At 30.8% G+C, this 27,287-nt stretch overlaps 2 protein-coding genes across 2 annotated transcripts; both read right to left on the bottom strand.

Moving 5' to 3' along the window:
* Positions 1-2,509: 2,509 nt before the first annotated feature.
* On the bottom strand, positions 2,510-6,763 carry LOC107631583 (mitogen-activated protein kinase kinase kinase 1). Its single transcript, XM_016335072.3, has 8 exons — positions 5,761-6,763; positions 5,255-5,342; positions 5,078-5,140; positions 4,672-4,829; positions 4,156-4,228; positions 3,987-4,046; positions 3,525-3,635; positions 2,510-3,430 (listed from the first exon to the last, which is right to left on the bottom strand). The coding sequence occupies exons 1-8, from the start codon at positions 6,624-6,626 to the stop codon at positions 3,215-3,217; spliced, it is 1,635 nt and encodes a 544-aa protein (XP_016190558.1). The 5' UTR covers positions 6,627-6,763; the 3' UTR covers positions 2,510-3,214.
* Positions 6,764-20,418: 13,655 nt separating this feature from the next.
* LOC107631585 (uncharacterized) lies at positions 20,419-23,036 on the bottom strand. Its single transcript, XM_016335074.3, has 5 exons — positions 22,670-23,036; positions 22,326-22,475; positions 21,797-22,252; positions 21,608-21,721; positions 20,419-21,352 (listed from the first exon to the last, which is right to left on the bottom strand). Exons 1-5 carry the CDS (start codon positions 22,919-22,921, stop codon positions 20,756-20,758), a joined length of 1,569 nt encoding a protein of 522 aa, XP_016190560.1. The 5' UTR covers positions 22,922-23,036; the 3' UTR covers positions 20,419-20,755.
* Positions 23,037-27,287: the final 4,251 nt, after the last annotated feature.

The following is a 27,287-nucleotide window of genomic DNA, read 5'->3' as shown; positions in this document are numbered from 1 at the left end:
CTAAGCACACTGCAAAGTCCATAATGATTTAGCATACTAGTAAAACATGTCTTCAAAAATGTAAAATTTCATTATTAAATCTTTTCTATGAGCTCACTGTCAATATTAAAATTTTCACAAATCTAAACCATTGTTTAAGTGCTCATCATATTTTTAAATCAGTTTCTCTCAGCGTGGTCTCACTACTCACTAGGTCTAAGATGGTATCAGCAATTCCCATCTAAATGAAGCAAAGGCAAACAAATCAACCAGATAAATATCATGTCCAGCATATGGCAGCAGCATCACTAAGACGGACGCAACAACAATTGATTACTTCATTCCAGAAACAATTAACTAAAATTACAAACAAATGAATAAAAGGGTAAAGGTTTCATATGGCCAAGCAATTAATTACTTCACTTCAACCATGTATTAAGATGCAGAATGAAAATATAATATATATCAACTGAGACCTCACAAACCCCAATGAATATAAAAAACTGTTAAGTTATAATGCTTGTCACAGTCCATTTTACGGTTGATAACAAGAAAGCACAAACAAAAAACTGTTAAGTTCTAGATATTACATTTTACCACTAATAATGGCTCTAATCTCATTCTTTCTGTTCTGTTTCCTGATCAAACAATTCAAAACAATTCAATGGCTTGCCCTTTGAATAGCCACATTCCCTTCTGGGGTGACAGTGATGGTCTGGGGTACTGCAGAAGCCAACTCACTTGGTAGATTCCTGATCAAACAATTCAAAATAACAGCTTTAACATACACATGTCTTACGAAGTCAATAAAATTTCAGATACATTGGGATTCCATTTGTACACGCGGGAATTATAGGATGTGTTTACTCATACAATATGAATATGAATGGAAAACTTAAAAAAAAAAAGGTGCAGACTTGAGAAATTCAGCATCTTACTCTTCTCCATCAGGTTTATTTATCAAGCGTAAGAAATCAGTAAATCAAATCAATGCATTAAACCAGAAAGTTAACATTCAGAAATTTAAACTATAAACGTCACAACTTTATGCTAATAGATTCAATATTGTGACTCCGAGTGCTTCCTAAGTATTAAGATTATCAATTCTACTCAGATGAGGAAGTCATTAAGAGAAGGGAAGACTTAAAAAGTGGTGAGAGAGGCATAAATCAATGGTCTCACCCGTACCAAGAGAATCAATCAGATATCTATTTCACCCGGAAGCGTGTTGAGGCGGCGGCGGCGGCGGCAGCGTGTAGCGCGGCGGGATCGGCAGCGTGTAGCGCGGCGGGATCGGCAGCGTGTTGCGCGGCGGCGGCGGCAGCAGGTTGCGCGGCGGCGGAAGCAGGTTGCGGCGTTGTCTGAGGCGTGTTGCAGCGGCAATGATAAGCGAACGAGAGATACAGCAGAAGAAGAGGATGAGAGGATGGCATTGATTGAAAGAGGAGACAAAACCCTAGCAGACCAAATACTTCTCTTCTCAGAATCTGAAATTTAAAGAAAAATAAAAAAATATAAAAAGCAAAAATTAGATAGATTAATATCTAATTATCAATTTTTCCCTATGATGCACGGACACTGACACGGACACGGGACACGACACGACACGGGACACGCCGACACGCAAATTTTAAAATCTTACATGACACGGGGATACGCATATATATAAAATATAAAGTATTTTTTAGATAAATTGTAATGATATTTTGATATTTTATTGATATTAAAATATAAATTAAAATTTTTAATTATTTTTAATGTCATATTTTAATTATATCAAGTATTTAAAATATTTTTTGTTTTAATAAATAATAATATATATTATATCTAAATTTATTTTAAGAATATATGTTAAGAATAAAATTGGACACGCAGACACGTGATGGTATTTAGGTGTATTCAGGCGTGTCCGGAGAAGAATTTTTTATTTTTTATTAAGACACGGTTGGACACAGCAGACACGCGTGTCGGACGAGTGTCGGTGAGTGTCGTGTCTGAAATGTGTCCGACACGTGGACACGATAACTCAGCGAAGTGTCCGTGTTTCATAGATTTTTCCAAAGAAAAAAAAATAAAATATATTTTATAATTATTTTGATGATGGTTAATTATACTCCTTAATAAAAGTAGGAGTAAGGAATCCATAGCCTCAATTTATATATGATTGATTATTTAGGACAGGCGTGCTACTAATTTTTATTTAGGATATCTGCCTAAAATTTAATTTTTAATTAATTTATTGATGTAAATTACCTTAAGATATATATTTAAAATATATAAACCATCATCACATATATATCCTGATATGCATAAAACATATTTCGTAATTAAGTGCGGCGTCCCGCTACCCTTTCCTCCTACCTCACGAATTATTTTTTTTTTAAAATATAATATAATATAACAGTATTTTTTTTAGGGTGTATTAAAGCTAATATTGCATGATTAAATGAAAACTTTGGAGTGCATCTGTATCCGTTTATTTCAAGCTGAAACCTTAAGGTAAAAATAGTAGGCGTATAAGAAGCTGTAGTATCTGAAAAAGATCACATAAAATTTCAATATTAATGAACTACTCATGAACATATACATACAGCTTACATGTATAATAAGCTTACTCTGCAGCTTCACCAAAATTGTTAGCAAATGACCATTGCAGTTTCCTAAAACAAAGTACTGCAGAACTCGCAAGTCAATGGATACTGCTATTTACAAATATGTTAGTATGTTACAACCTTTGTTGGCAACTACCTTACCTATTTACATCTTAGGAAGTCATACTTCATTAATCATTACCCAACAATTTCCATGCAATTAGCGAGCAAAGGGCAAAGGCAACACCTTAAGCAACAAGCAACCCCGACCACTCACCACAACACAAGTTGCCAACAAAGATGCAACAAAGAACCAATTCCGTCGGCGCATGGAGTCTGGATGTATTTGTAAGCAGAATGATGGCTATTTCCATTGCCTTTCAGCTTCTTTGAATTCAGCATAAGGTCGAACATTTATATCTGAAACTCTGGATAATAAATGCAAGCTCCCTGATGGTGAAATGACCTCCCTTCAGTCCTTGACCGTGGAATTATAAGTTTATAACCAAACCAACTGAGGACTGTGAGGTCCAACTCCAACAGCCATCTCCAATGCTATTAACCAGTCAAGACCTGACGTACGTATCACGGCAGGGATCAACTGTACAGAAAAGGAAGGATGAATTTGACCTCCTTACTGTCAACTATAAGCTCTTAAAGGTTTTAATATGTGGCGACGCAGTGGAATAGGAAGAAAGAAATGGTCTCCTTAGAAATGGATGTTCCAATAACTGAGCTGCAGTTGGCCGTTTACTTGGGTTAACTTGTAAGCACTCAAGGATAAAATCCCTGGCATCCTTCGACAATGTTTCAGGAATAGGCGGAGGTTCTCCTCTCCCAATTCGAAATAATGCTTGCATCTATCATTAATAAACAAATAAAGAAAATAAAATATTGATATAAGAAAAAATATATACTTAAAAACAAAAGAAAATACTGAGAAATGTTACATACTCCTTCCAAATCAGAGTAAGGAGGTTTCCTTATCAACATCTCCAAGACTGTACAACCTAAGCTCCATATATCAGCTGCTAGTCCATACCCATCATTTTTCAAGTTAACAACCTATAATGGAACAACTCAAGGTCAAACTCACTAACTCACAAAAAGCTCATATAGTACAATATAACTCATTCATCAGTTTATCCAAACATCTTCATTCTCCAATAAATTACAAATGAGCGGCAAACTACTTTTCTAAGATTTTTAATTTGAAACAAGAAAATCCATCCAAGAAGATGGTTTGTCCAGTCACCAGGAGAATAGCTTATCGAAACATCAACTTAATGTTTGTAGAGAAATGCTGAACACACAGGATATATACAATACAATATAAACTAGATAGCCATATCTCATTCTAGTTTATCCCTTTGAAGGATATTATTCCAACCAAATGACACAAGAACAAAGACAAACCTCTGGGGCCATCCAGTATGGGGATCCTTTGCTTGATTTAACATCATTAAATTTAGTTGCCTGCAAAGAAAAAGACCAAATCATTATAATTTAAGCAGCAGCATTTGGAATTCGCATCAGGGCAACAGCAAACAGGGAAACTCAGTATTATATTGTTGAAGAAGGTTACCTTTGCCAACCCAAAATCCGCAAGCTTGACTGACCCGCTTACATCAACCAGGATATTGGCACACTTGATATCCCTATAAAATTTAATATTAAAAGAAAAGAGATGCAATTAGTTGCAGACTGATGAAAAAGCGGCTTCTATCGTAGTTGTCGCATCAAATAGTACAACACAAAATACATCACATACATTTATACTCTGAAAAGTTGATCATGATAGAGGACACACTTAAGAAGCTAAAAAGAGGAAGTATAGTCATACGACTTAAAATGCCTTAGTCATACAGCTAGAAAGATATCCTCATAAGTCATATCCATTATCATCCAGCTTCTACCATGTAGAAAAATCTAGTTCAATGCACAAATGCACAATCACTCATAACCCGTACATTCTAACGTCACTAAACCATGAAGTCTTGTAACATAACTATGCCAGAAAATTCCATCACCCAAATATGACTGCTGTTATCATAGGCATAGTCAATAAACCGAATCACAAAAGGACAATCACTCATGATACCTGTGAACCACATTTTGATTGTGAAGATATTTCAAGCCATGCAAAATCTGCCTTGTGTATGCAGAAACGTGAGAATCATTTAAGCTATACTTCTGATAGAGACTTAACAATGACCCTTTAGGCACAAGTTCAAGGAAGATATAAAGTGAACTTTGGTCCTGGAGAAGACAAAATATAAGGCAATTAATTACTGCAGTCAATTAGTATTAAAATAGAAATGAAGGGAATAAATTAAGGCTTCCTTTAGGAGCATACTTGTGATTCTACCAAAAAGAAACAATTCAAATTTGCAATGCAGTTATTTTGGTTGCGTATTCAATTCCTAAAAGTGAAGTTGGTCTTCCTATAATATCATATTCTGGGAGCATATAAGAAACTGGTCTATTGCCACCTAGATCTTGCATACCTCTTGAGTGCCAAAATATCGAACTATATTCTCGTGTTGAAACCGACTCAAAAGAGATATTTCCTGAGACAAAGAGCACAAATAATTAATGGTGTCATTATCATATAAGATGGAATTGACAAATGAACATTGAACAATAAGTAATAAGCTCTAACAACAAGGCTAAAGAGTTCCTACCTGCCGAAGTTGGAATACGCTCTGTTTACCCTGGTTACTACCTTCATCCAGCAAAGATGCCTCCTTCACCGCAAAAAAGAATCCATCACTGCAAGAAAAGAAAATGTGCATGTGACTTAAGAAACAAGGAAACCACTTTGCAAATCAAAGCTCACTAATACTTTAGAGAGTTTAACGTTAGCAAATTTTCCCTCTTTTCATCATTAATACCTCTTAACTGTCCTTAATGCTAATTTCCCCTTTATTTATCAAAGTAAATCTCACATAAACATGGAAACACCACCAACTTAAATAATGTCCTTAAGTGTAACGACAAACAGATAACCAGGGTTTTCCCCAAACTACAAGTCAGCTCGAACAACAAACACAATCTCTTAATAGGTCAGGTTATAGAGCATGTGTAATGAATAGGCATGTTCGCAACTCTACTCATTAAAGTAACTAACCAACCAACTAACCAAATGAATAAATAAAAGTAATTAAATGAGGAAAAAGGAAACACTCACTCTGTAAAACCTTCATAGACGGTTCCAAACGACCCCTTTCCCAAAACGTCACCTTTTTGCCACGACGAGAAAGTTCGGTTAAACCACTCAATTAAGGAACCATCAACCGCGCCAGAACCAGAAGAAGAACAAGCTCTTTCCCCGCCAATATCACTATCATCATCATGGGATGTAGTAAAGGAACCTGAATCCGTAAAAAGCATGCTTCTTTCCCCATTTCTCACCCTACCAACAACGCCGATTTCACCAGAAGACGAAGGCGAATCACCAACAACTCCAATACCAACAAAATTATCTTGGAGACCAAAGGACCTCTTTAATTCCCAATTCGAACCAACCGCATCAACAACAATTGGCCTCAAGAGCGGAGGCCTGGCACCCTTGATCCCTCCCCCGCCAGCCCCATCTCCATTTTTACCACCCAAAACCTTCACATCTGAAGAAACACCAAACTTGGAGCCTCCCACTTCAACGGGTCTCGAAAAGTTGTCATTTTTAAGCTGGGAATCCGAATCAAGAAAAACCCCAGATTTCACTTCAGCTGAATTTCGATCCTCCTTGGGCTCAGCGGCAGCATTAGAAGTATGAGAAGCAAAGCGAACCTTCCTGGCTTCCCAATCTGCAGTTGGGATGGAAAAATCTTCGGGGCCAGAAAGGCCCAGGCTTTGGAAGATTAGGTCGAAATCGCCGTCGGTGACCCTAAAGCTAGTTTGGTGGTGGAGAGAAGAGGAAGAGGAGGAGGAAGAAGGTGGCGAATGAGGATTTGCGGGTGGATTGTAATTGATGTTCTTTCTGGCGTTGAGGCGCTCTAGCCTGGGCTTCCTGTTGCTGCTGGTCTTGCTTCTGATCTTCCAGATGGACTCCATTGATGATGGCGATTGCTCGAGGTTTTCTGTGCTTCTCTGAAGCTCCCTTATTTCTCTCTCTCTCTCTCTAGTGAGAGAGTGTTTCCCTCTGCACAGTTGGCTTCTGCGAAAGTACAGAGGAATGTGCTTGGCTGTTTCTCTTTGTTTTCCTTCTAATATTATTCTTTCATTAATTACTTCATTTAATTTCCTACTAATTTCTTAGCCAATGAGATTTTTTTGTTTTAACTATATTTCATTTGTTTTGTTTTGTTTAAATATAAATTTTATCTATTTTATTTACTATTATATAATATTTATATATTTAAAATTAATACATTTAAAAATTAATTATTTTAATTAATTATTTATACAATTAAAATTCTTCTTTTTATTTAAATTAATGGATTGCTAAGGAGGCCATTTTTATTTATCAATTCAACTTTTTTTTAGAAAAAGTTATAAACAAAGAAAAATAAAAAAGTTGTTAAATATAAACGTGAAAAAGATATAGTGAAAAAATAAAATAAAAGCTTTTTTATTTTCCAAAAATATTTTGATAAATTTATTGAGGTTTTTATGGTTTTATTATTTCTTATATTAGTTGTCTTCTGTAATCTTCATTCATCGCATTGATTGGTTGGTTTCGTCAGTATATTTATTAAAAAAGATTCCTTAAATAAGTGCAAGTCTTACCATTAGAATGAGATCATTTTATTGTAGCGAACACTTTTTCATTATTAATTTTGGAAAGTTATTTAATTGTTCAAGTAATTAATTTATTCGTTGAAACAAATATCATGATTTTAAATTTGGCTTTATTAATATAATAATTATTAATAATTTTTTAAAATAAAATTTAAATTTAAATGATAAATTAATTATCAAAAATTACCGTAAAAAAATGTAAAATATTAAATTAATTTCTTAGGTTTGGACTAATCCTGTTTTGGTTCATAAAAGTTAAAGTATTTTATTTGAAAAAAAAAATTCATTTAATTTCAATGTAGTCTCAACGTGATGTCAAAGTTAAATAAATAACGGAATGTCTTGGTACAAAAACAAGGTCAATAATGACTGTGTTTGTTTTTGATAACAGGACAAGACAAGACACTGAAAACAAGACATAATGGACAGAGATACAAAATTCTGTGTTCTTGTATTTTATTTGGTGATAAATTAGAACAAATTATAAAAATTTAATTTATTCTCATTTTTATTCATTCAAAAAAGTTGAGAAGAAAAATATAATTATAAAAATTAAAAAGAATAATAAAAGAAAAAATAAAAAATAAGTTGTGTCTCATATTAGTGTCTGTGTGTCCTTCTTATTAGGATGGATACAAAATCTACTAATTTAGTATCTCTGGACACAATATTTTTATTTATGTCTCATCTGTTAAACACGATTTTGTATCTCTGTGTTTCTTAAACAAATGCAGCATTGGAGAATAAGTACAAGTTTTAGAAGTACAAAATCAACAGTAAATACATCAATACATTTATTTATCATTCTTCTTATAATTTAAATAAATATTTTTTATAAAACTAAAGAAAATAATAAATAAGTATATTGATGTATTCGCTTTGTATTTATTTTTTAGATTATCAATTTTATTTTTGTATTACTGTTATATAGGATATTCTGTTAATTATTTTAATTTTGACCAAACTAAATAATTTTTTAAAAATTTAAATAAAATGTTTTAAACTTTAAAGATTAAAACAGAATTATGTCTAAATATATATAACTAATTTAATAGTTTGTTCATAAAAAAAATAATAATAATTAGGGTAATGGGGTTCACTCGTTTTGTAATTTACCTGTTGGATGGATTAGGAAGTGGAAAGATAAGGAGAAAGGAGATACCGCCACCCGGCATCAGGTTGGTAGGGCACAGCCACCAGGTAGCCATGATTATTATTTAATTTACTAATCCTGTGCTTTTGGACATCAACCATTCACTTACTACCTTATTCAGTGTAATTGTGTTTATATTTTCTACTACTTTTCCAAAGCAATAAAGCTTCTTTTTTTTTGTTGCGTGTAAAAGTGTAACGAAATTATTTTAGTATACTATTAAAAGTATTAATAGAATTATTAGTAATACCTAATTATTACATATATTATCTAGTATTCAAATTCTTTTAGATAAAAATAATAATGTCAGAAAAATTTCACTCTATAGTTGAGCTCACTCGGCCCCGCTAACAAAAGAAAATAAGTATGAGTGATGTTACTGGTTTCGAGGAATACAAATAACTTCTGATTTTTTTTTAGATTTGGCGAACATCTGGAATAACTAGTGAATTACAATTTTATTGTATCGCAATTGGTGCATTAGTATTTACAGTCTTAATATTTTTTGCTGGTTGGTTTCATTATCACAAAATTGCTCTAAAATTGGCATGGTTCCAATATGTAGAATCTATGTTGAATCACCATTTGGCAGGATTACTAGGACTTGGATCTCTTTTTTGGGCCGGGCATCAAGTACATGTATCTTTACCAATTAACTAATTTTTAAATGCTGGAGTAGATCCAAAGGAAATTCCACTTCCTCGTGAATTTATCTTGAATCGGGATGATCATTTTTTCACAATGGCTCAAGTATTGAAGAAGAATATTATTTAATATAATTTGACAATCTTTTATCACATACGCTTATAAATAGAGGTTTTTGCCTCAAAGAAAGACACACAACAACAACTGAATATTATTCTCTCTCCCTTTATACACATAGCAATAATAAAAGCAAATGCTATTATCTCTCTCTTTACTTTTCATACTTCTTTCTATCTTTATATATATATTTATGTAATTCTATCTTTCTTTACTTTTTATACTCCTTTCTATATATATATATACATTACAACATATAATATTATTATATATCTATAAATTATTATTAAGCTAATTATTTTAATACTAGAGTCTTCTATTTATACATCTTTATCTTATATATATCTCTCATTTTACAACACGTTATCAGCACGAGACTCTGATCAAATTTTTAGGAAGACTCAGGTAACAAATTTTTCATTATGTCGAAACTCTCTCATCTTGAATTCAATGCTCTTGATATATCTGGAAACAATTATTTATCATGGATATTAGATGCTGAAATCCATCTTGATTCAATGGATCTTGGAGATACCATTAAGGCTGAAAATAATGCATCCCAGAAGGATAAAGCTAAAGCCATGATTTTTCTTCGTCGTCATCTTGACGAAGGATTGAAAAATGAATATCTTACATTAAAAGATCCTGCAGATCTTTGGAAAGACCTTGAAGAAAGGTATAATCATAAGAAAACGGTGATACTTCCTCAAGCCCGATATGAATGGACGCATTTGCGTTTACAAGATTTTAAATCTATAAATGAATATAATTCTGCAATGTTTCGAATCACCTCACGAATGAAATTGTGTGGGAAAAAAATAACTGATCATGATATGTTGGAGAAAACTTTCTCAACCTTCCATGCCTCGAATGTGCTCCTGCAGCAGCAGTATCGAGAGAAAGGGTTTAAAAAATATTATGAGTTAATTTCTTGCCTTCTTGTTGCTGAACGCAACAATGAGTTGTTATTGAAAAATCATGAAGCGCGCCCAACTGGCGCTGCCCCATTTCCTGAAGTAAATGTGGCAAATTATCCCAGAAGAGGTAAATGGCAAGGTTTTAATAATAAGAAAAATTATGGAAGGAAAAAGAATTATATTCAAAAGAGAGGATCTCACCAGAAGTGGGATAGAGAAAGGAATATCGGGCAGAATAAATCAACAGAGGATAAGTGTTTCCGTTGTGGTGGAAAGGGCCATTGGTCACGTACCTGTTGTACCCCAAGGCACCTAGTCAATCTTTACCAGGCATCTTTGAAAAAGGACGACAAAGGAAAGGAAACAAATTTTGTCTCAAATGATGCTGAGAACTCCACCACTCATTATGATGTATCTGATTTCTTTGAGGATCCTGAAGGAAATATTGGTCATTTGATCAATGATGGAATAGTTTAATATGTGGGACTGTGAAGTATATATGTAAATAAATAATGTAAAGAACTTATTGTTAAGTTTTATTTTCTATGTATTTAAGTTTCAAATGTGATGTACATAAATAATGAAATATTAATGTTTATAAATTTTGAAATTATTAAATGTGTCAAATTTTAAAAAAAAATTTAGTATATGACATTATTTTATGTACAGTGTTTCTTAGAAAAATAATTCTGATCAAGTATTCAATTTAACTGTGCATACTACTCATTTTATTATTATTTGTTTTTGAAGAGAATGGCAAGGATATGTAATGAAGATGTATGCCTTGCGGATAGTGCAAGCTCGCACACTATTCTCAAAAGTGATATATATTTTACCCATCTTGTGCCAAAAGAGGAATATGTTAATACTATTATTGGCTCAGGCAATGTGATAGAAGGCTCCGGAAGAGCTATAATTTTGTTTCCTGGAGGAACAAAATTTATAATAAATAATGCACTGTTGTCTACCAAGTCTCGAAGAAACTTGTTGAGCTTTAAAGATATTCGCCGAAATGGATATCATATTAAGACTATGAATGAGAAAAATCATGAGTACTTATGTATCACAACTCATGATTCAAATAAGAAAGTTATATTAGAAAAATTACCCTCACTTTCATCTGGGTTGTATTATACCAAGATTAGTGCAATTGAATCACATGCCATTGTAAACCAGAAGTTTACTAGCCCAAATGAATTCATAACTTGGCATGATAGATTGGGTCATCCGGGAACAACCATGATGAGGAGAATTATTGAAAACGCTCATGGACATTCACTAAAGAACCAGAAGATTCTTAAAACTAGTGAATTTTGTTGTGCTGCATGTTCTCAAGGAAAGTTAATTTTAAGGCCATCACGAGTAAAGATTGGATTTGAGTCCCCTGAATTCCTAGAAAGGATTCAAGGTGATATATGTGGACCTATTCATCTACCATGTGGATCTTTTAGATATTTTATGGTCCTGATAGACGCATCTTCGAGATGGTCACATGTGTGCTTATTATCTTTTCGCAACCTGGCGTTTGCGAGATTATTGGCTCAAATTATTCGATTAAAAGCACAATTTCCAGAAAATCCAATCAAAGCAATTCGTCTTGATAATGCTGGTGAATTTACTTCCCAAGCTTTTGATGCTTATTGAATGGCTAAGGAATAAGTGTTGAACATCCAGTAACTTATGTTCACACACAAAATGGGTTAGCAGAATCACTTATTAAACGCCTCCAATTAATTACTAGACCCTTGCTTATGAGAACAAATCTCCCAACCTCGGTTTGGGGGCATGCTATTTTACATGCCGCAGCACTTATTCGTTTGAGGACAACGAGTTACCATAAGTTCTCTCCTATGCAATTAGCTTTTGGCCAGCAGCCAAATGTCTCCCATTTAAGAATATTTGGGTGTGCGATATATGTTCCCATTGCACCACCTAATCGCACCAAAATGGGACCCCAAAGAAAATTGGGGATATATGTTGGATATGATTCTCCCTCTATAGTGAGGTATCTTGAGATACAAACTGGTGATGTGTTTAAAGCCCGGTTTGCGGATTGTCATTTTGATGAATCAAAATTTCCAACATTAGGGGGAGAGAATAAGCTTCCTGAAAAGGAACTTAATTGGAATGCATCATCGTTGATGCATTTAGATCCTCGATCAGGGTAATGTGAACTGGAAGTTCAAAAGATTATAAATTTGCAAAGAATAGCAAATGAATTGTCTGATACATTTTCCGATACAAAGAGGATAACTAAATCTTATATACTAGTGAAAAATGCCCCAATTCGAATTGATGTCCCAGTAGGACAAGTAGCCACTGAAGCAAATTCACGCCAGAAGCGTGGCAGGCCTGTCGGTTTCAAAGACAAAAATCTTCGAAAGAGAAAAGAGGTAAATAATATTCCTGTTGAAAAAGACATAGTAGAGACACCTGCAGTTGTCCAAAATTCTGATATAACGCCAGAAGACGTTCAGGTACCTGAAAATTGTGAAAATGACGAGATCTCGATAAATTATGTCTTTACAGGAGCGAAATGGAACCGAAATAAGACAATTGTCAATGAAATATTTGCATATAACGTGGCATTAGATATCATGCATGAAAGTAAGGATCTTGAGCCAAGATCAGTCGAAGAATGTCGACAAATGAATGATTGACCAAAATGGAAAGAAGCCATAAAGGCTGAATTAGACTCACTAGCAAAACGTGAAGTCTTTGGACCTGTAGTCCGTACACCTGAAGATGTAAAACCTGTTGGATATAAGTGGGTATTTGTGAGAAAACGAAATGAGAAAAATGAAGTTGTGCGCTACAAAGCCCGACTTGTGGCACAAGGTTTTTCACAAAGGCCCGGTATAGATTATGAAGAAACGTATTCCCCCGTAGTGGATGCGATAACATTACGTTATTTGGTCAGTTTATCTGCATATCATAAACTGCATATGCATTTAATGGATGTGGTAACAACCTATTTGTACGGCTCATTAGATCGGGATATCTATATGAAAGTCCCTGAAGGACTAAAGATATCTAAACCATCCAATGAATATTCGCAAGGGTTATACTCAGTCAAATTGCAAAGATCTTTATATGGTTTAAAGCAATCTGGACGAATGTGGTATAATCGTCTTACTGAGTATCTGGCCAAAAACGGATTTAAGAATGATGATATCTGCCCATGTGTTTTCATAAAGAAAACTACATCTGGGTTCATTATAATTGCTGTGTACGTTGATGATTTAAATATCATTGGGACTCTTGAAGAGATTCCAACAATTATAAAAACTCTAAAAGAAGAGTTTGAGATGAAAGATCTTGGAAAGACTAAATTTTGTCTCGGCCTGCAGATCGAGCATATAAAAGGTGGGATCTTTATTCATCAAACAATATACACAGAAAAGATCTTGAAAAGATTTTATATGGATAAGTCACATCCATTAAGTACCCCAATGATCGTAAGATCTTTGGATGTGAAAAAGGATTCATTCCGTCCTAAAGAAGAAAATGAAGATATCCTTTGTCATGAAGTACCATATCTTAGTGCCATTGAAGCACTAATGTATCTTGCTAATAATACGCGACCTGACATATCATTCGCGGTGAATTTACTAGCAAGGTATAGTTCCTCTCCAACCAGAAGACATTGGAGTGGAATCAAACAAATTTTTCGATATCTTCATGGAACGGTTGATATGGGATTGTTTTATCCCTATGGATCCAAGTCACAACTAGTTGGCTATGCAGATGCCGGATACCTGTCTGATCCACATAAAGGGAGATCTCAAACAGGATACCTATTCACATATGGTGGTACAGCTATATCATGGAGGTCCACAAAACAGACGATAGCAGCAACCTCCTCTAATCATGCTGAAATACTGACGCGATTCATGAAGCTAGTCGCGAGTGTTTTTGGCTGAGGAGTCTGATTCAATATATTCTGTCGTCATGTGGACTAATTGATCATAAGATAGCTCCAACTGTCCTGTTTGAAGATAATACAACATGCATTGCTCAACTTAAGGGTGGATACATCAAAGGTGATAGAACAAAGCATATTTCTCCCAAATTCTTCTTCACTCATGACCTTCAAAATCAAGGGACAATTGATGTCCAACAGATCCGTTCAAGTGACAATCTGGCAGATTTATTCACAAAGTCACTCCCAAAATCCTCCTTTGAAAGATTGGTACATGAGATTGGGATGCGCCGATTTCGAGACATCAACTGATGTCGACAAGAGGGGGAGACTGTACTCTTTTTCCCTTGGTCATGTTTTTTTTCCCATTGGGTTTTTCTTGACAAGGTTTTTAATGAGGCACTCCCATCACTAAAGGATATTGTATTCTTTTTCCTTCACTAAGGTTTTTTCCCACTGAGTTTTTTTTAAGTAAGGTTTTAACGAGGCAATAATCCTAAATGGTCATCCAAAGGGAGTGTTACGATAAGGAAGCCTAGGTAGATGACCATTTCCCCACAATGGCTCAAGTATTGAAGAAGAATATTATTTAATGTAATTTGACAATCTTCCATCATATACGCTTATAAATAGAGGCTTTTGCCTCAGAGAAAGACATACAACAACAACTGAATATTATCTCTCTCCCTGTATACACATAGTAATAATAAAAGTAAATGCTATTATCTCTCTCTTTACTTTTCATACTCCTTTCTATCTTTATATATATATTTATGCAATTCTCTCTCTCTTTACTTTTTATACTCCTTTCTATCTTTGTATATATATATACATTACAACATATAATATTATTATATATCTATAAATTATTATTGAGCTAATTATTTTAATACTAGAATCTTCTATTTATACATCTTTATCTTATATATATCTCTCATTTTACAACAAGTGATTTGTTTTGAATAATATCTTATAATCGGTCAATTAATGTTAAGAATCTAAATCACCAAGGTCCAACAAAAGAATCACAATTGTCAAACCACAGTTGAAAACATGCTGATGGTTCTTTTTTTCTCTGCATATTTTACGTATTCTTAATTAATTTGTTATGTACTGAAAGTGCCTTTTATCAACATTTTTAGCTGATTTTTTTCCATTCGGAAAATTTCATTCACATGTATTCGTTGTTGGTTTCTGCGTATATGTATTACACTTTCTTACGATATTTGAGTTGTAGCATTATATTAATATTTTTAGTAAAAAAGTTTGCTAATATTGACTTAAATATTGACCGATGCTAAGTAAAACTATTAGTTACTTAACCCTGTATTTGTTTATCGGTATAATACAGAAATATAAAATTGTATTTAATATATGAGATATAAATAAAAATATTATATTTAAAATTAATATATTTTATATTTATTTTAATAAAACGATATAAAATATTAATAAAATATATAATTTATTTTTTTATTTTTTTATTTTTTATTATTATATTTTTTTTAAATTTTTTAAATAAAAAATAAAATAAATTAAAATTTTATAATTTATTTTAATTTATCATTAAACAAAATATAAAAATACTAATTTTTATATTTTTATCATTTATATTTTATTTTCATTATCTTATCTTCTAGTTTAAGGAGCAAATGTAGTTTAAGAGTATATTTGGTTTGTAATTTTATTTTTGTTTCTAAAAATAAAAACAAAAGCCAAAGTTTGTTTTTTGGGTTTTGGATTGGGCCGGATAAGCCGACCCGATTCAGAAGGATCCAACAGGAGCCGACAGAACCCAACACATTTGAATCGACAATGTCTCCCACCTAAAACAATTCAACCTGTAATTACCCCCTTTTCCAGAGATGAAGAACGACATCGCTGATGGATGAGCTACTAACCAAGGTCGCCGGCGTTGATGGCTACTAATGCTGCCGTTTAGTTTCCGCCGCCTCTGATGCTCGCTCCTCTTCCCGCGGCGTTGCCGGCTGCAATGAGGCACTGTGGTTGAGGCTGGGCCCATTTTAGCCATTCCTTTTTTTGAGGCTGGGCCCAAACTTGATATTTATCTGTGCTAGACCCAACTAACAAATTAGGCTGTGCCCTGTGTTGATTTATCTTTCTATATTTTATTTTTTTGGTTTTAATAGCATAAATCGGTGAACTAGAAGTCTAAAACCTATGAAGTTTTTGGCTTCTCACACACATTTTGTACATGACATTTATTGATAATCGTTCGATACATATACCTAAAATAAATAAATATTTTAAATGTTTGATATAATTAAAATAAAATATTAAAAATAATTAAAAAATAATTTATATTTTAATATTAATAAAATATCAAATATTATTACGATTTATTTAAAAAATATTTTATATTTTATATGTATGCATGTTTCATGTCTTATAAAATTTTAAAATTTGTGTGTCGACATATCTCGTGTCTTGTCATGTCATGTTCTCTCTATATCAGTGTCTATGTATCATAGTTTAAAATTGAATTCATCCAAACATCCGAATCAGATAATAATGAATTTAAATCTTTTTTAAATAAAAAATAAAAAATATTTTTTATTAATATTAGTTAATATTTTAAATTAATATTTTAGTTTTATTATTATTAAAATTTTAAATTTTAAATTTTAAATTTAGTTAATATTATATTTGTTAGATATTGTGTATAAAAATATTTTTATTAACTCAATGTTAATTTAAAATAATAAAATTTATTAATTATATTAGATTTTTTTTACTTAAATTAATCTATTCATATTCAGAAATCAGAATAGACTTCCTCCCCATCAAAACACTTAATTTAATTGATAACATAACAACTTCACGCTAATACAGCAATACACTGTACCCGATTATTAGCTAGGCTTCCGGTTCCCCAAAAGCGACAAGTGAATTTCGAAATTCTTACATTGGGATCGGAGAGTATTAAATACTACTCTTTTTTAAGGCTTCGTCCATGTGATCTTTGATGTGGATGTGGTGGTTTTGCATCAATAATTAAAATGCCATCAGAATCTTCCAAGGGGATTAATTAGGGACGGAACAATATATTAATACCACCTATACATTTTTTATAGCTAGCTAGAAGCTGATTGACAGTTTGACACACATCAGAAGCCCTCCATAATAATGATATATCATCACAACTATTTTTTAGGGTAGAAATTATGTCAAATCATTAGAACTTTTACACTATGTTTAGTTTAAGGGAAAATAAGAGGAAAGAAAAATGGTGAAAGAAAAAGAGTGAAAATTTTTATTTTTTTTTGTTTGGATACAAAAGAAAATGGGAAGGAAAGAAAATTTTGGTGTGGTCCCATAAAAAAAATTTTCCATTCACTAAAAGCAAGAAAACTAGAAGAAAAATGTTATTTTTGATGTATTTATAATATTACCCCTAATTCTATTATTATTAATAATTATTAATATAAATTTAATTTTAATAGTTTTAATACATTATTATAATAAATATTTACATTTAAACATTATATATGTATTAGATAAATAATTTATAAGATTATAATATTTTATAATATTTATAAAATGCAATAAAGCATAAATAAATAAAAATATTTATAGTTTATTTTATTATAAGGATATTAATGTAATTTTATACCATTATGATTTTCTTTCTTCTCGCTTTTCTTCTCATCCAAACAAAAAAAAAAATTTAATCACAAAAAAAAAAAACAAAAGAAATTTTTCTCTCTATTTTCTTTTCATTCATTTTCTCTTCATCCAAACAACACACAAATAACTCTACTTTTCTTTCTATTTTCTTTCCTCTTATTTTCTTTCCTTCTATTTTCTTTCCTATATCCAAACAAAGCCTTAGATACTATCAGTAATAATCGAAGGACGTTGTTAGGTAAATAATTATTTTTATAAATAATATAATAAATAAATTTTAAAATTAGTCTATAAAATAAAAATATATTATATTTTTAAATTATTCATCTCAATTTTAATATAAAGATAACTATCTGTACATCTAATAAATTAAATATCTAATTTATTTATTATTTATATTATTTAGTATTTTTATTGTCTATTTATACTTTTTTTATAAAATAATATATAATAACAGTTTTCTTTTGTGTCCTAAACAGAAACAAAATCTTCAAGACAGTAAAAGGACAGTTAGCTAATTACAGCAGAATTACAAAGTAAAATTCTATTCAACTCGTATTTGACTGGAGCCAAATTAAAGGAAATAGTCCTTCATCCTCTTCGCTCCTTGTTTGGCCAACAAATTAATAGCGTGGTTTGCTTCTCTACACACTAAGACAAAGTGAATTTTTCAATCTCGGCTTGGCAAATTCTTAATCTTGAACAGAATATTTTGGTCATCCAACATGTGAGAGATAAAAATATTTGATAGAACAATAAAAATATCAAGAGAATATGTCTCACAAATAACTCTTTTATAACCAGTTTTCTAACATTAAAGCATCCCAAACTGCATAGTAGAACTATAATAACAATATATAGACTATCAGGATAAGGAATCAGAACAGCCAAGCACTCATTCACCAACATCATTTCTAAAAATACACCCAAAATCAGTCCATTGACTATCATGATAGATACTCGTATCGCAATTTAATTTGATTATACCAGCAGGAGGAGGTTCCCAAGTCGATTTACGGACAGAAGAGCGCAATAGAGATTGTCTACTCTTATTTCAAATTAGTTCATTGGCCAAATTCTTTGATAAAACAACAGTCTTTTTCTCTGATTCCTTAAACTGAACTCCTAACTAAGTATTTTATCAATAAAGTACTACTAATTGTGTCAAGAATTATATTAAGGACATGAAGATGAAGCCTCAATGGCTTTCGTTTTTATTATTCTTATACATTTGCCCGTTTTTATTATAAAAATTTCGACATTTATTTATTGAGAAATGCTAGGGTCAGTAATTTTTGTGATTTGTAGCCATCAAATAGTCATTAATGATAGTTTTAATGGTGTGAGATTGATTTGAAATTTCATCCAATAACTCACTTTTTTTTACTGTTTAAATACTGGCCAGAATTTAACAAAGTTGCTTGCCCCTAGACTTTTCTTTATTTATTTTTTAATTAATATCAGTTAACTTTGTCGTTTTCTTATTGATTGTTTACCCAAAAATTAATTTCTAAGTTGTGTTATGAAACCACTCATCCCAAAAGCTTAAGCTAATGGGAGAAGGCAACATTAATGGTTATATCTCTAACAAGTTGAACCCGTAGCTTTTAAGTTTTAAATCATATAAGAAGTTTCTATAAATTTTTTAAATTTAGATTGAAGAACCTCTCAACATCTCTTAACATATATGATATTGTCTTATATGTTCAATTTTAATAATTTAGTATCTTTTAAACGAAACGAATGCAGTAAAAAATACATATAATTATTTTTTTTTAGCTTAAATATAGTAGTGAATAATTATATTATTATATTTGCGGCTTGACATGTGAGAAAGTAATACAATTTATTTAAGTTATTGTTGTATTATTTAATTTATAGATTTTTACCAAAAGAAAAAGTGTCTAAAAATGACATGTTAAACTTGTATGAGTATTACTGTTTATATACCATACATATATAGCTTATGGTACCACGAGCATTTCCTTACACTATATATATTACATACATGTTTTACCATAAATAGACGAGTTAATTAGCTACACTGGTCAACTTGTTATACATCTACCGATCTACGTTATGATCGAAGTTTATAAGAAAAAAATGCAAATTTAGATCTATATGTACACTCTATATATGGTTGGTTCTGCATATAGTTGGAAATATGTCATAAAAATATAATTAAATGGAAGGCCGGGATGAGCAGGAAGCTAAAGCTGCGTTCAAATATATTTAAAAAGTGCACAATTAATGTGAACTCCACACTTGCATTAATGTAGCAGTGCAATTAGATCATGTCCATGCATGCTTAACTTTATTTTCTGCGGTGAACCCAGTTTCACCCTTAAGTTAATTTTTTGAAAAAAATAATGCAAAGAAATCGATAAAACTGACTTATATTCCTTAAATTTCAATTTGATTCCACGAGTTGATGTGTAAATTGTCTGATAAAAAATTATCAGAAATAAAGAAATTATATTTGCACCATATTTTATAAATATCCCTGTTATACATTTTTTTTATAAGTTAAATGATATATTTTTTTTGTCTTTTCTTAATTACTTCTTATTAATTATTTTTAATACAAAAATAAAAATATATATTAGTTGTAGAAACTAAGTGCTTCAGTTGTAGCGGTATTACAGTCCACACAGCAACGTTTGCTCGCACCAGTCAACAAAATAATCAAGGAAAACTTAGAAGAAAAACAAAGACTATAGTATTTATATTCCGAATGCATACTTAATGTATGCTTTAAAATATGCATAATACACATAATCATTTATCTAACTTTTAGGTCTGTAAAACCATGATTAAAGTAGATAGATATTACAAAACTGAACGAGTATATAAATACCTTTACCAAACCGAATAACTCTCATTTTTATTGATTGAATACATGCATGTATATATAAAATACTAATATAATGCTTAAGCCTTAAGAAGTTACTACATATATAGAATATATATAGCTAGTGTATATATATGGTTCAGTTTTTGACTCCAAAGAAAGAAAGAGTGGAAAATGAATGAAGTAAGCTTATGGATTAGCATCTTTAGAGAGAGAATTATGATTATTATCTAAGATCCAGTTGTTGGCAGTAGTCCTGCTGCTGCTGCTGCTATTAGCGGCAAAAGAAGTGGCTCCAATAGCATGATCTTTATTATTGTTATTGATGAATGATGTTATGGCCGCCGCAACAGCAACCCTAAACTTAGGATCTGACGCAATGGCCGACACCTTCACCATGTCATCTACTACTGCCTTGCTTTCTTCGCCATGCTCCATTATTATCCCTCTACTAGCAGCCGCCTTCTGATGATGAAAGCTACCTGCACCGCCATTATGATTATTGTTTTGCATCCAAGACATACCGGGAAAACGTAGTGATGATGATGCCTCATTGGCGATCAGGTCCAGAACAACTCCTTTATTATTAGGGTTTGGGTTTAGTAGTAATGGCTGGTGGTGGTTAACGTTGAAGCTGCCATGATCTGAGAAAGTGCTTGAGTCCAGCAACATGAAGGAAGCTGCGGCCGAAGAAGCCATGGCAGTTGCACCCACCGGAAGTGGATGGTTGTGCGTTCCTTCGTATGTTGTGATTAGTATTGACATGTCATCTATGCATCTCTGTACCTATATATACATCAAATCAAATAAGGTAGATTCACGTGCAGTTGTTTGATAAGGTGGAAACAATCCACTTCACGTAAAATTGATAGTTAAGAACTGTTAGGTAATTTGACTGATTTGATTAAATTTTCATCTAACAATTCTCAGGTATCAACTTCTATCACCTAAATATGACTGTACTTGAATTTCCAACATGGGATAATTTAACATATTTCTCTAACTCTAATTTTGTTTATACGAAATGTGAAGTAACAGTACCTGTTTCCTAACGGGGCAGCCAGGGGCTACAGTGCAACGATAGTAAGCTCGTGGACATGGATTTCCTTTAGCAATCTTCTGTCCGTATTTTCTCCATTGGCACCCATCATTCATCTAAATCCATCAATAATTCAAGATAATTAAGCATATATATGAAATTAAATGATGCATAGTTTTGGATATACTCACGTTGGCTGCCTCGCATCTTGCTCTAACCGAAACCCTAGCTTTTCTGTTAGGAGGCGACGCAGCGTGGAACGCATGATGTTGTGTCCGCTGCAATTTCGTAGCCGCTGACGATGATGCAAAATTTGCAGGTTGCGTCTTTTTCTCCTCCTCTTCTTCCTCTTCTTCTTCCTCTTCTTCTTCTTGCTTTTGATCTTCCTCGTCATCAATTTCCTTTTCCTTTTTTCTTGTGCTTGTCTCCAACCTTAGCGATAAGCCTAATTCACTCTCGCTTATTAAACTGTCACCGCAATCGGTGTTTGCAAGGGATGAGGCTTTTTCAATTTTGTTGTTAAACTTAAACATCTCATCTTGATAATGATGAATTCTCCGCGGCCCTTCTTCATCATTGAGCTTCCTTATCGTTGCATTCTCTTCTCGATGATGATGATCGTGAAGTGAGAGAGAAATTTCATGATCCTAACCACATGATGTACATTAATTAGACATATTATACAAATTAAATAAATTAGGGATCGTCAATTATTATTACCTTGCTTTTATCTTTATTATTGTTGTTTTCTTGGATGATTGAAAATTTGAGTTGCAGATCATAGTAGTCTTTCATAGTTTGTTCCACCACTTTCCTCAGCACTTTGTTTTCCTCTTTCATGCTCTCCATCTCCATTTGTAACACACTCAACTGATACATGATGCAAATTAAATTTTTCAAGCAACAATAATAAAAAGTTATATGTAGATATATCAGATTTGCGATTCATGAACTTACACTAATTAAATACTATGAAAGAGCATAGAAATAATTATAATTAACTTTAGTAATTGGCATTAATGAAAAAAGCTAGTGTGTATATATGTTAATAATTACTTAATTACCTCTCTTGCTTTTGTGTTATCCTGCGAAGGTAATTCATCTTCAATTTCGCCAGCTGCGGCTTCAGGAACCTCTTCTTTGTTAATATTAAGTGCCTTTATTTCTTCCTTCTTCTTGTTCTTGAGATCCTCTTTGACTGTTGCTACTACCTTTGGTGGTGTTGCTTCTCCGTCTTTATTATTTTCATGATGATCTATCTTCAAAGAGAGATCAATATCCATCATGTTTTGGGGTTCTTTTCCTTTGGAAGACATGGTTGAGCATAATACTGATGATTTGATTTCAAGAATCTCTTTCTTTAATTTCCTTTGTCTGCTCTTAGCTTCTCATAATATAAATGCTTCTTTTGAGGCACCAAAGTCAATTCCCTCCTCCCCAAGACTTTTCTTATCTTAGACACACAAGGACGCATCTAAGTTTTGACTTTATTTGGCTTCTTAATTAAGTCCCCCATTAAATTAATTAATTAATCACTATTTAAAACTATACTATACTACTACTACTGCTGGATTTGATAATTAGAGCTTTAATCTTCTATCTCCAGCACCCCAAGTCAAATATTCATTCTATTTGATAATTCATTACCCTTCATGTAATTAAGAGACACATCAAGGTTTTAATATATATATATATATATGAGCCACAATGCATCAGATCTTTTAAGATTATTATTATTAGCAGAAATTAACATGGAGTAACTCTTTTTTATTATCCTTTTGGAGTACGTAATTAAGCTATCTAATAACAAGTTGTTTAATTATAGATGTAATCATATACTTTGCCCCCACACAGTAATAGCAATAATAATAATAAGAAGAAGAATAATGCAGAGTCTTTATGATAGGGGTGCACATGTGCCTAGGGTTGATTAATTTCCATATAATACATACATATCTGCATGCTTCTCATTTGCTCTCTCTCTCTCTCTATGACTCACATGAGCAATATGTTAGGAAATTAATTTAATTTCTTAATTTATTTATGAATAATATATATATTAACGAGAAAAAGTCTAGAGGCCAGTATTTTTATTAAAATTTGGTCGACACTTAACTAGTAAAATAAAAAATTTGAGTAATTCTATATCATTGGATATAATCTCACACCATTAAAAATATTAATAATAGCTAATCGATGGCTATTATAAATCACAAAACTTGTTGGCTCCTAGCACTCCTCGTATATTAATTATAATTATAAATTATGTTATTTTAAATTAAATGACTTATATAACGATAATTTCATTAATTATTATAAATGTTAAATTGAATAAGTCATAATTACTTTTGATTTGAAATTAAACGAAAACAAAACTAAATATTATCTTTATGGACTTTAGATACTATTTTTATTTGGATTTTAGAGAATTTAATGGATATTATGTTCAAATATAAATAGTAATTTTAGGTTAAAATTGTCTCAATAACTCTTTTTTCACCAGAAAAATTATAATTCAGCCGTTCTATTTCGAAGATTTTAATTAAAAAAATTGAGACAATTCTTTTATTAATTTTTAATTTCTAATTTTTATGAGTAAAAGTATATTTTTACTTTAAATATATAATTTTTAAAAATTTAATACGGATGATTTATGATTACAAAACAATTTAATTATTCCAATTTTCAACACAATATTATCATTTCACCGTGGAAAATAAGAAAGGAGGGAGCACCCGTACTATATATATCCGTGCCTGATGCTAATGGAGAAAAATTAGTGAATGAAGATTCATCTTAGTATTTTTGTAATGAGCGGAAATTAATTAATGTATAGGATGAAGAAAATTTTCCAATGCTTAACATTGCAGTTGATTATAAATATTATGGGGTAATATATATTAATGTGACATCATGTATTACAAAGGAATATGAAGCCCATACGAAATCCCATATATACCTCTCCTTGCATTGGGATCAGATCTTGAATTTTTCAACTGGAAGACCACAATGGCCCATACATTTTTCAACTCCTACATTTTATATATAATTTAGTTAACACTAGCAATTTTATATATTATACTCTCTTGTTTGTTTGTTAAAACAACCCCCTTCCCCCAAACGTGCGTTTTAGTTCAAGAGTAACGCTTATATGCTCAACAAATATATTATTTTTTGTCGGTTTTTTATCAACAGTAATTTACACATATATTTATAAAAATTTTATATATAAAAAATATATAATTTACACTTATATTTATTACAATTTACGCATATAAATTAATACAATTTATATTTATATTTTAAAAAATTTATACACATAAATTAATAAAATTTATTTATTATAAATAATTTAATATTTATGTTAATCAAATCATGATAAAAAAATACTAAACATTAATGACTTTCAAAAATTTTTCTTAATTTAATACTATATAAAATGAACTTTAAGGAGGAAAGCATATAGTTTTGGAATAATCCAATAAACATGACACTACTGCTTTTATTTTTTGTTTCACAAATTTTCTTAGTTTAGAGAATTATATTCCAATAAATTAAGTTCTCTCAAGCTCTATTGGCTCCAAGTAATTATTGTGGACCTTCTTTTTAAAGAAAATGTTACTTTGAAGTACGAATACATGATTAAAGTTAAATGAGCCGAGCTAGGTAGAGGAGTAGTGATTGTAATTCTAAAATCTAAAACATAGCTCAGTAACAGTATAGAGCTATATATATGAATACATGGTATAATTATTTTAATATACTATTAGAGTTGAATAGATTTGATCCAGTTAAAAAAGTTTATTCCATGTGTGAGATCAAAGATATAATTAGTTTTCAATATATGAAACATCTAATACAATGGTAGTGTTCGGTAAGTCCATATGCATATTCTAATGACCTTGTATTGGGACCATAATGGGCTATAGTGGCCTCATCTCAAACTTTAACATTAGATAGAAAAAGAAAAAAGAAAACCACCATTATGGGGACCGCAATTATAGGTGGATCACCAATATATCAGCAATTATTGTATATATTTTGATTTAATTCTCTTGTTTATCTTTTCGGTTTTTCAATAAATTATTGCAAGTATAAGTAAAATTTAAATCTTTGATATTTATTTAAACAAATTAATAAACTAAGATCAATTAAAGTTGGTTCTTCTCTTGTTATTTTGATTCAGCATTTCAATGAAAATTTTAGCTTCTCCTATTGGTTCAAAAACGTTGGCCAATGCATAATCCATTTCAGATTCAACATTGACATGATTATACTATTATATATTACTAATTGAAAATAGTATTCGTAAATTAAAATCATTACTAATATATTTATATATAAATATATGTATAATTTAATTTATTTTTAATATATATTTATATTTTAATATATATTTTATATTAATAATTAATTTTATTAGTTATTTTTGATATACACATAACATAATTAACTATTAATTTTATAATTAAAATATAGTACATATCACTTTTTTTATTATAATTGAAATCAAAACTTTTTTTTTTAAATTTAAAATTTTTCTCCTCCTCTCTTTTACTTTTTTTTATCTCTCATTTCTTTATTCATTCTACCTTTTTATATAGCATTATTAATAACTAATTATAAATTTGATAATTAAAATATAGAACATAATATTTTTAAATTATAATTAAAATTAAATTAAAATTAAAATTTAAATATAACTATATTATATTATTAATTTAGCAAACAAAATATATCACATGACATTCTTTGATTAAAATTGAGATGAAATATTTTCTTTCAAAATTAATAAACTTTTTCCATCCTTTTATCTACACTCTATATATAATTTATAATATATATTTTATATTACTAATTTGACAAACTAAAATATTTAGTGAGATATTCTTTCATTATAATTAAAATAAAATCTTTTTCTTTTAAAAATTAACAAATTTTTTCTCTCTTTTTTTATTTTTCTCTCATTTTTTTCTCTCATTATTTATCTGTCTCTTTACATTTTTATTCTACCAAAACTAAAACTAATAAAATAATATAATTAACAATATCTCATAATATTATTCACATAAAAATATATTATTATTATTCTATGCATATTTTTTAGTTTTCTTATTTAATTTAAATTTTTACTACTTATTTTTTTAATCTATATTTTTACTTTTTTTTTCTTTCAAATATTTATTACATATAATTTAAAAAAATACTAATGTTATAATTAATAATCAGAATCAAGATTTAATTGTTTCAAAAAAATAATTTTGAGTTAATTTTATAACTATCAATATAATTTTTTTAGAATAATTACTCAAATCAGTCTCCAAGGATTTTAAAAGTGAACATTTTAGTCCCTAAAAAAAATTAATACACAGATCAATCTCTAGATTTATTCCGACAGATAAATCAATTTCCAGTCTATTTTCGGCAGAGTAATTATCCAAATCGGTCTCTACTAAGAATTTTAAAAGCAGATATTTTAGTCCTCAAGAAAAACTAATACCCAGATTAATCCCCAATGTTTTTCTCTGTCAGATATAATAGTCTCCCTTTTATTTTACTTTTACTATATGTCAATCTTTATTATTAGAGAAAATTATACTCCCCTCTTCTGAGAGATGCTAAAATGACACTCTCCTACATACCCTCTATTTATAAATGTACATTTTTCTCTCTTATAACTCT

The sequence above is a fragment of the Arachis ipaensis genome, chromosome B3 (assembly GCF_059453495.1).
Source record: "Arachis ipaensis isolate K30076 ecotype BB chromosome B3, ASM5945349v1, whole genome shotgun sequence".
In the NCBI taxonomy this organism is placed as follows: Eukaryota; Viridiplantae; Streptophyta; class Magnoliopsida; order Fabales; family Fabaceae; genus Arachis; species Arachis ipaensis.
This window is presented reverse-complemented; position numbering and strand designations above follow the sequence as displayed.

What these genes read in the sequence shown, in the direction of transcription:
- LOC107631583 (XM_016335072.3), bottom strand. Translation starts at nt 6,626, where the DNA reads ATGGAGTCCATCTGGAAGATCAGAAGCAAGACCAGCAGCAACAGGAAG. An exon ending in AATCAAAATGTGGTTCACAG is followed by an intron (nt 4,229 to 4,671) that starts GTATCATGAGTG and finishes TAAATTTTATAG; the next exon opens with GGATATCAAGTGTGCCAATA. An exon ending in CATACTGGATGGCCCCAGAG is followed by an intron (nt 3,636 to 3,986) that starts GTTTGTCTTTGT and finishes GTTCCATTATAG; the next exon opens with GTTGTTAACTTGAAAAATGA.
- LOC107631585 (XM_016335074.3), bottom strand. Translation starts at nt 22,921, where the DNA reads ATGTCTTCCAAAGGAAAAGAACCCCAAAACATGATGGATATTGATCTC. An exon ending in ATAATAAAGATAAAAGCAAG is followed by an intron (nt 22,253 to 22,325) that starts GTAATAATAATT and finishes TCATGTGGTTAG; the next exon opens with GATCATGAAATTTCTCTCTC. An exon ending in CAAGATGCGAGGCAGCCAAC is followed by an intron (nt 21,722 to 21,796) that starts GTGAGTATATCC and finishes TGATGGATTTAG; the next exon opens with ATGAATGATGGGTGCCAATG.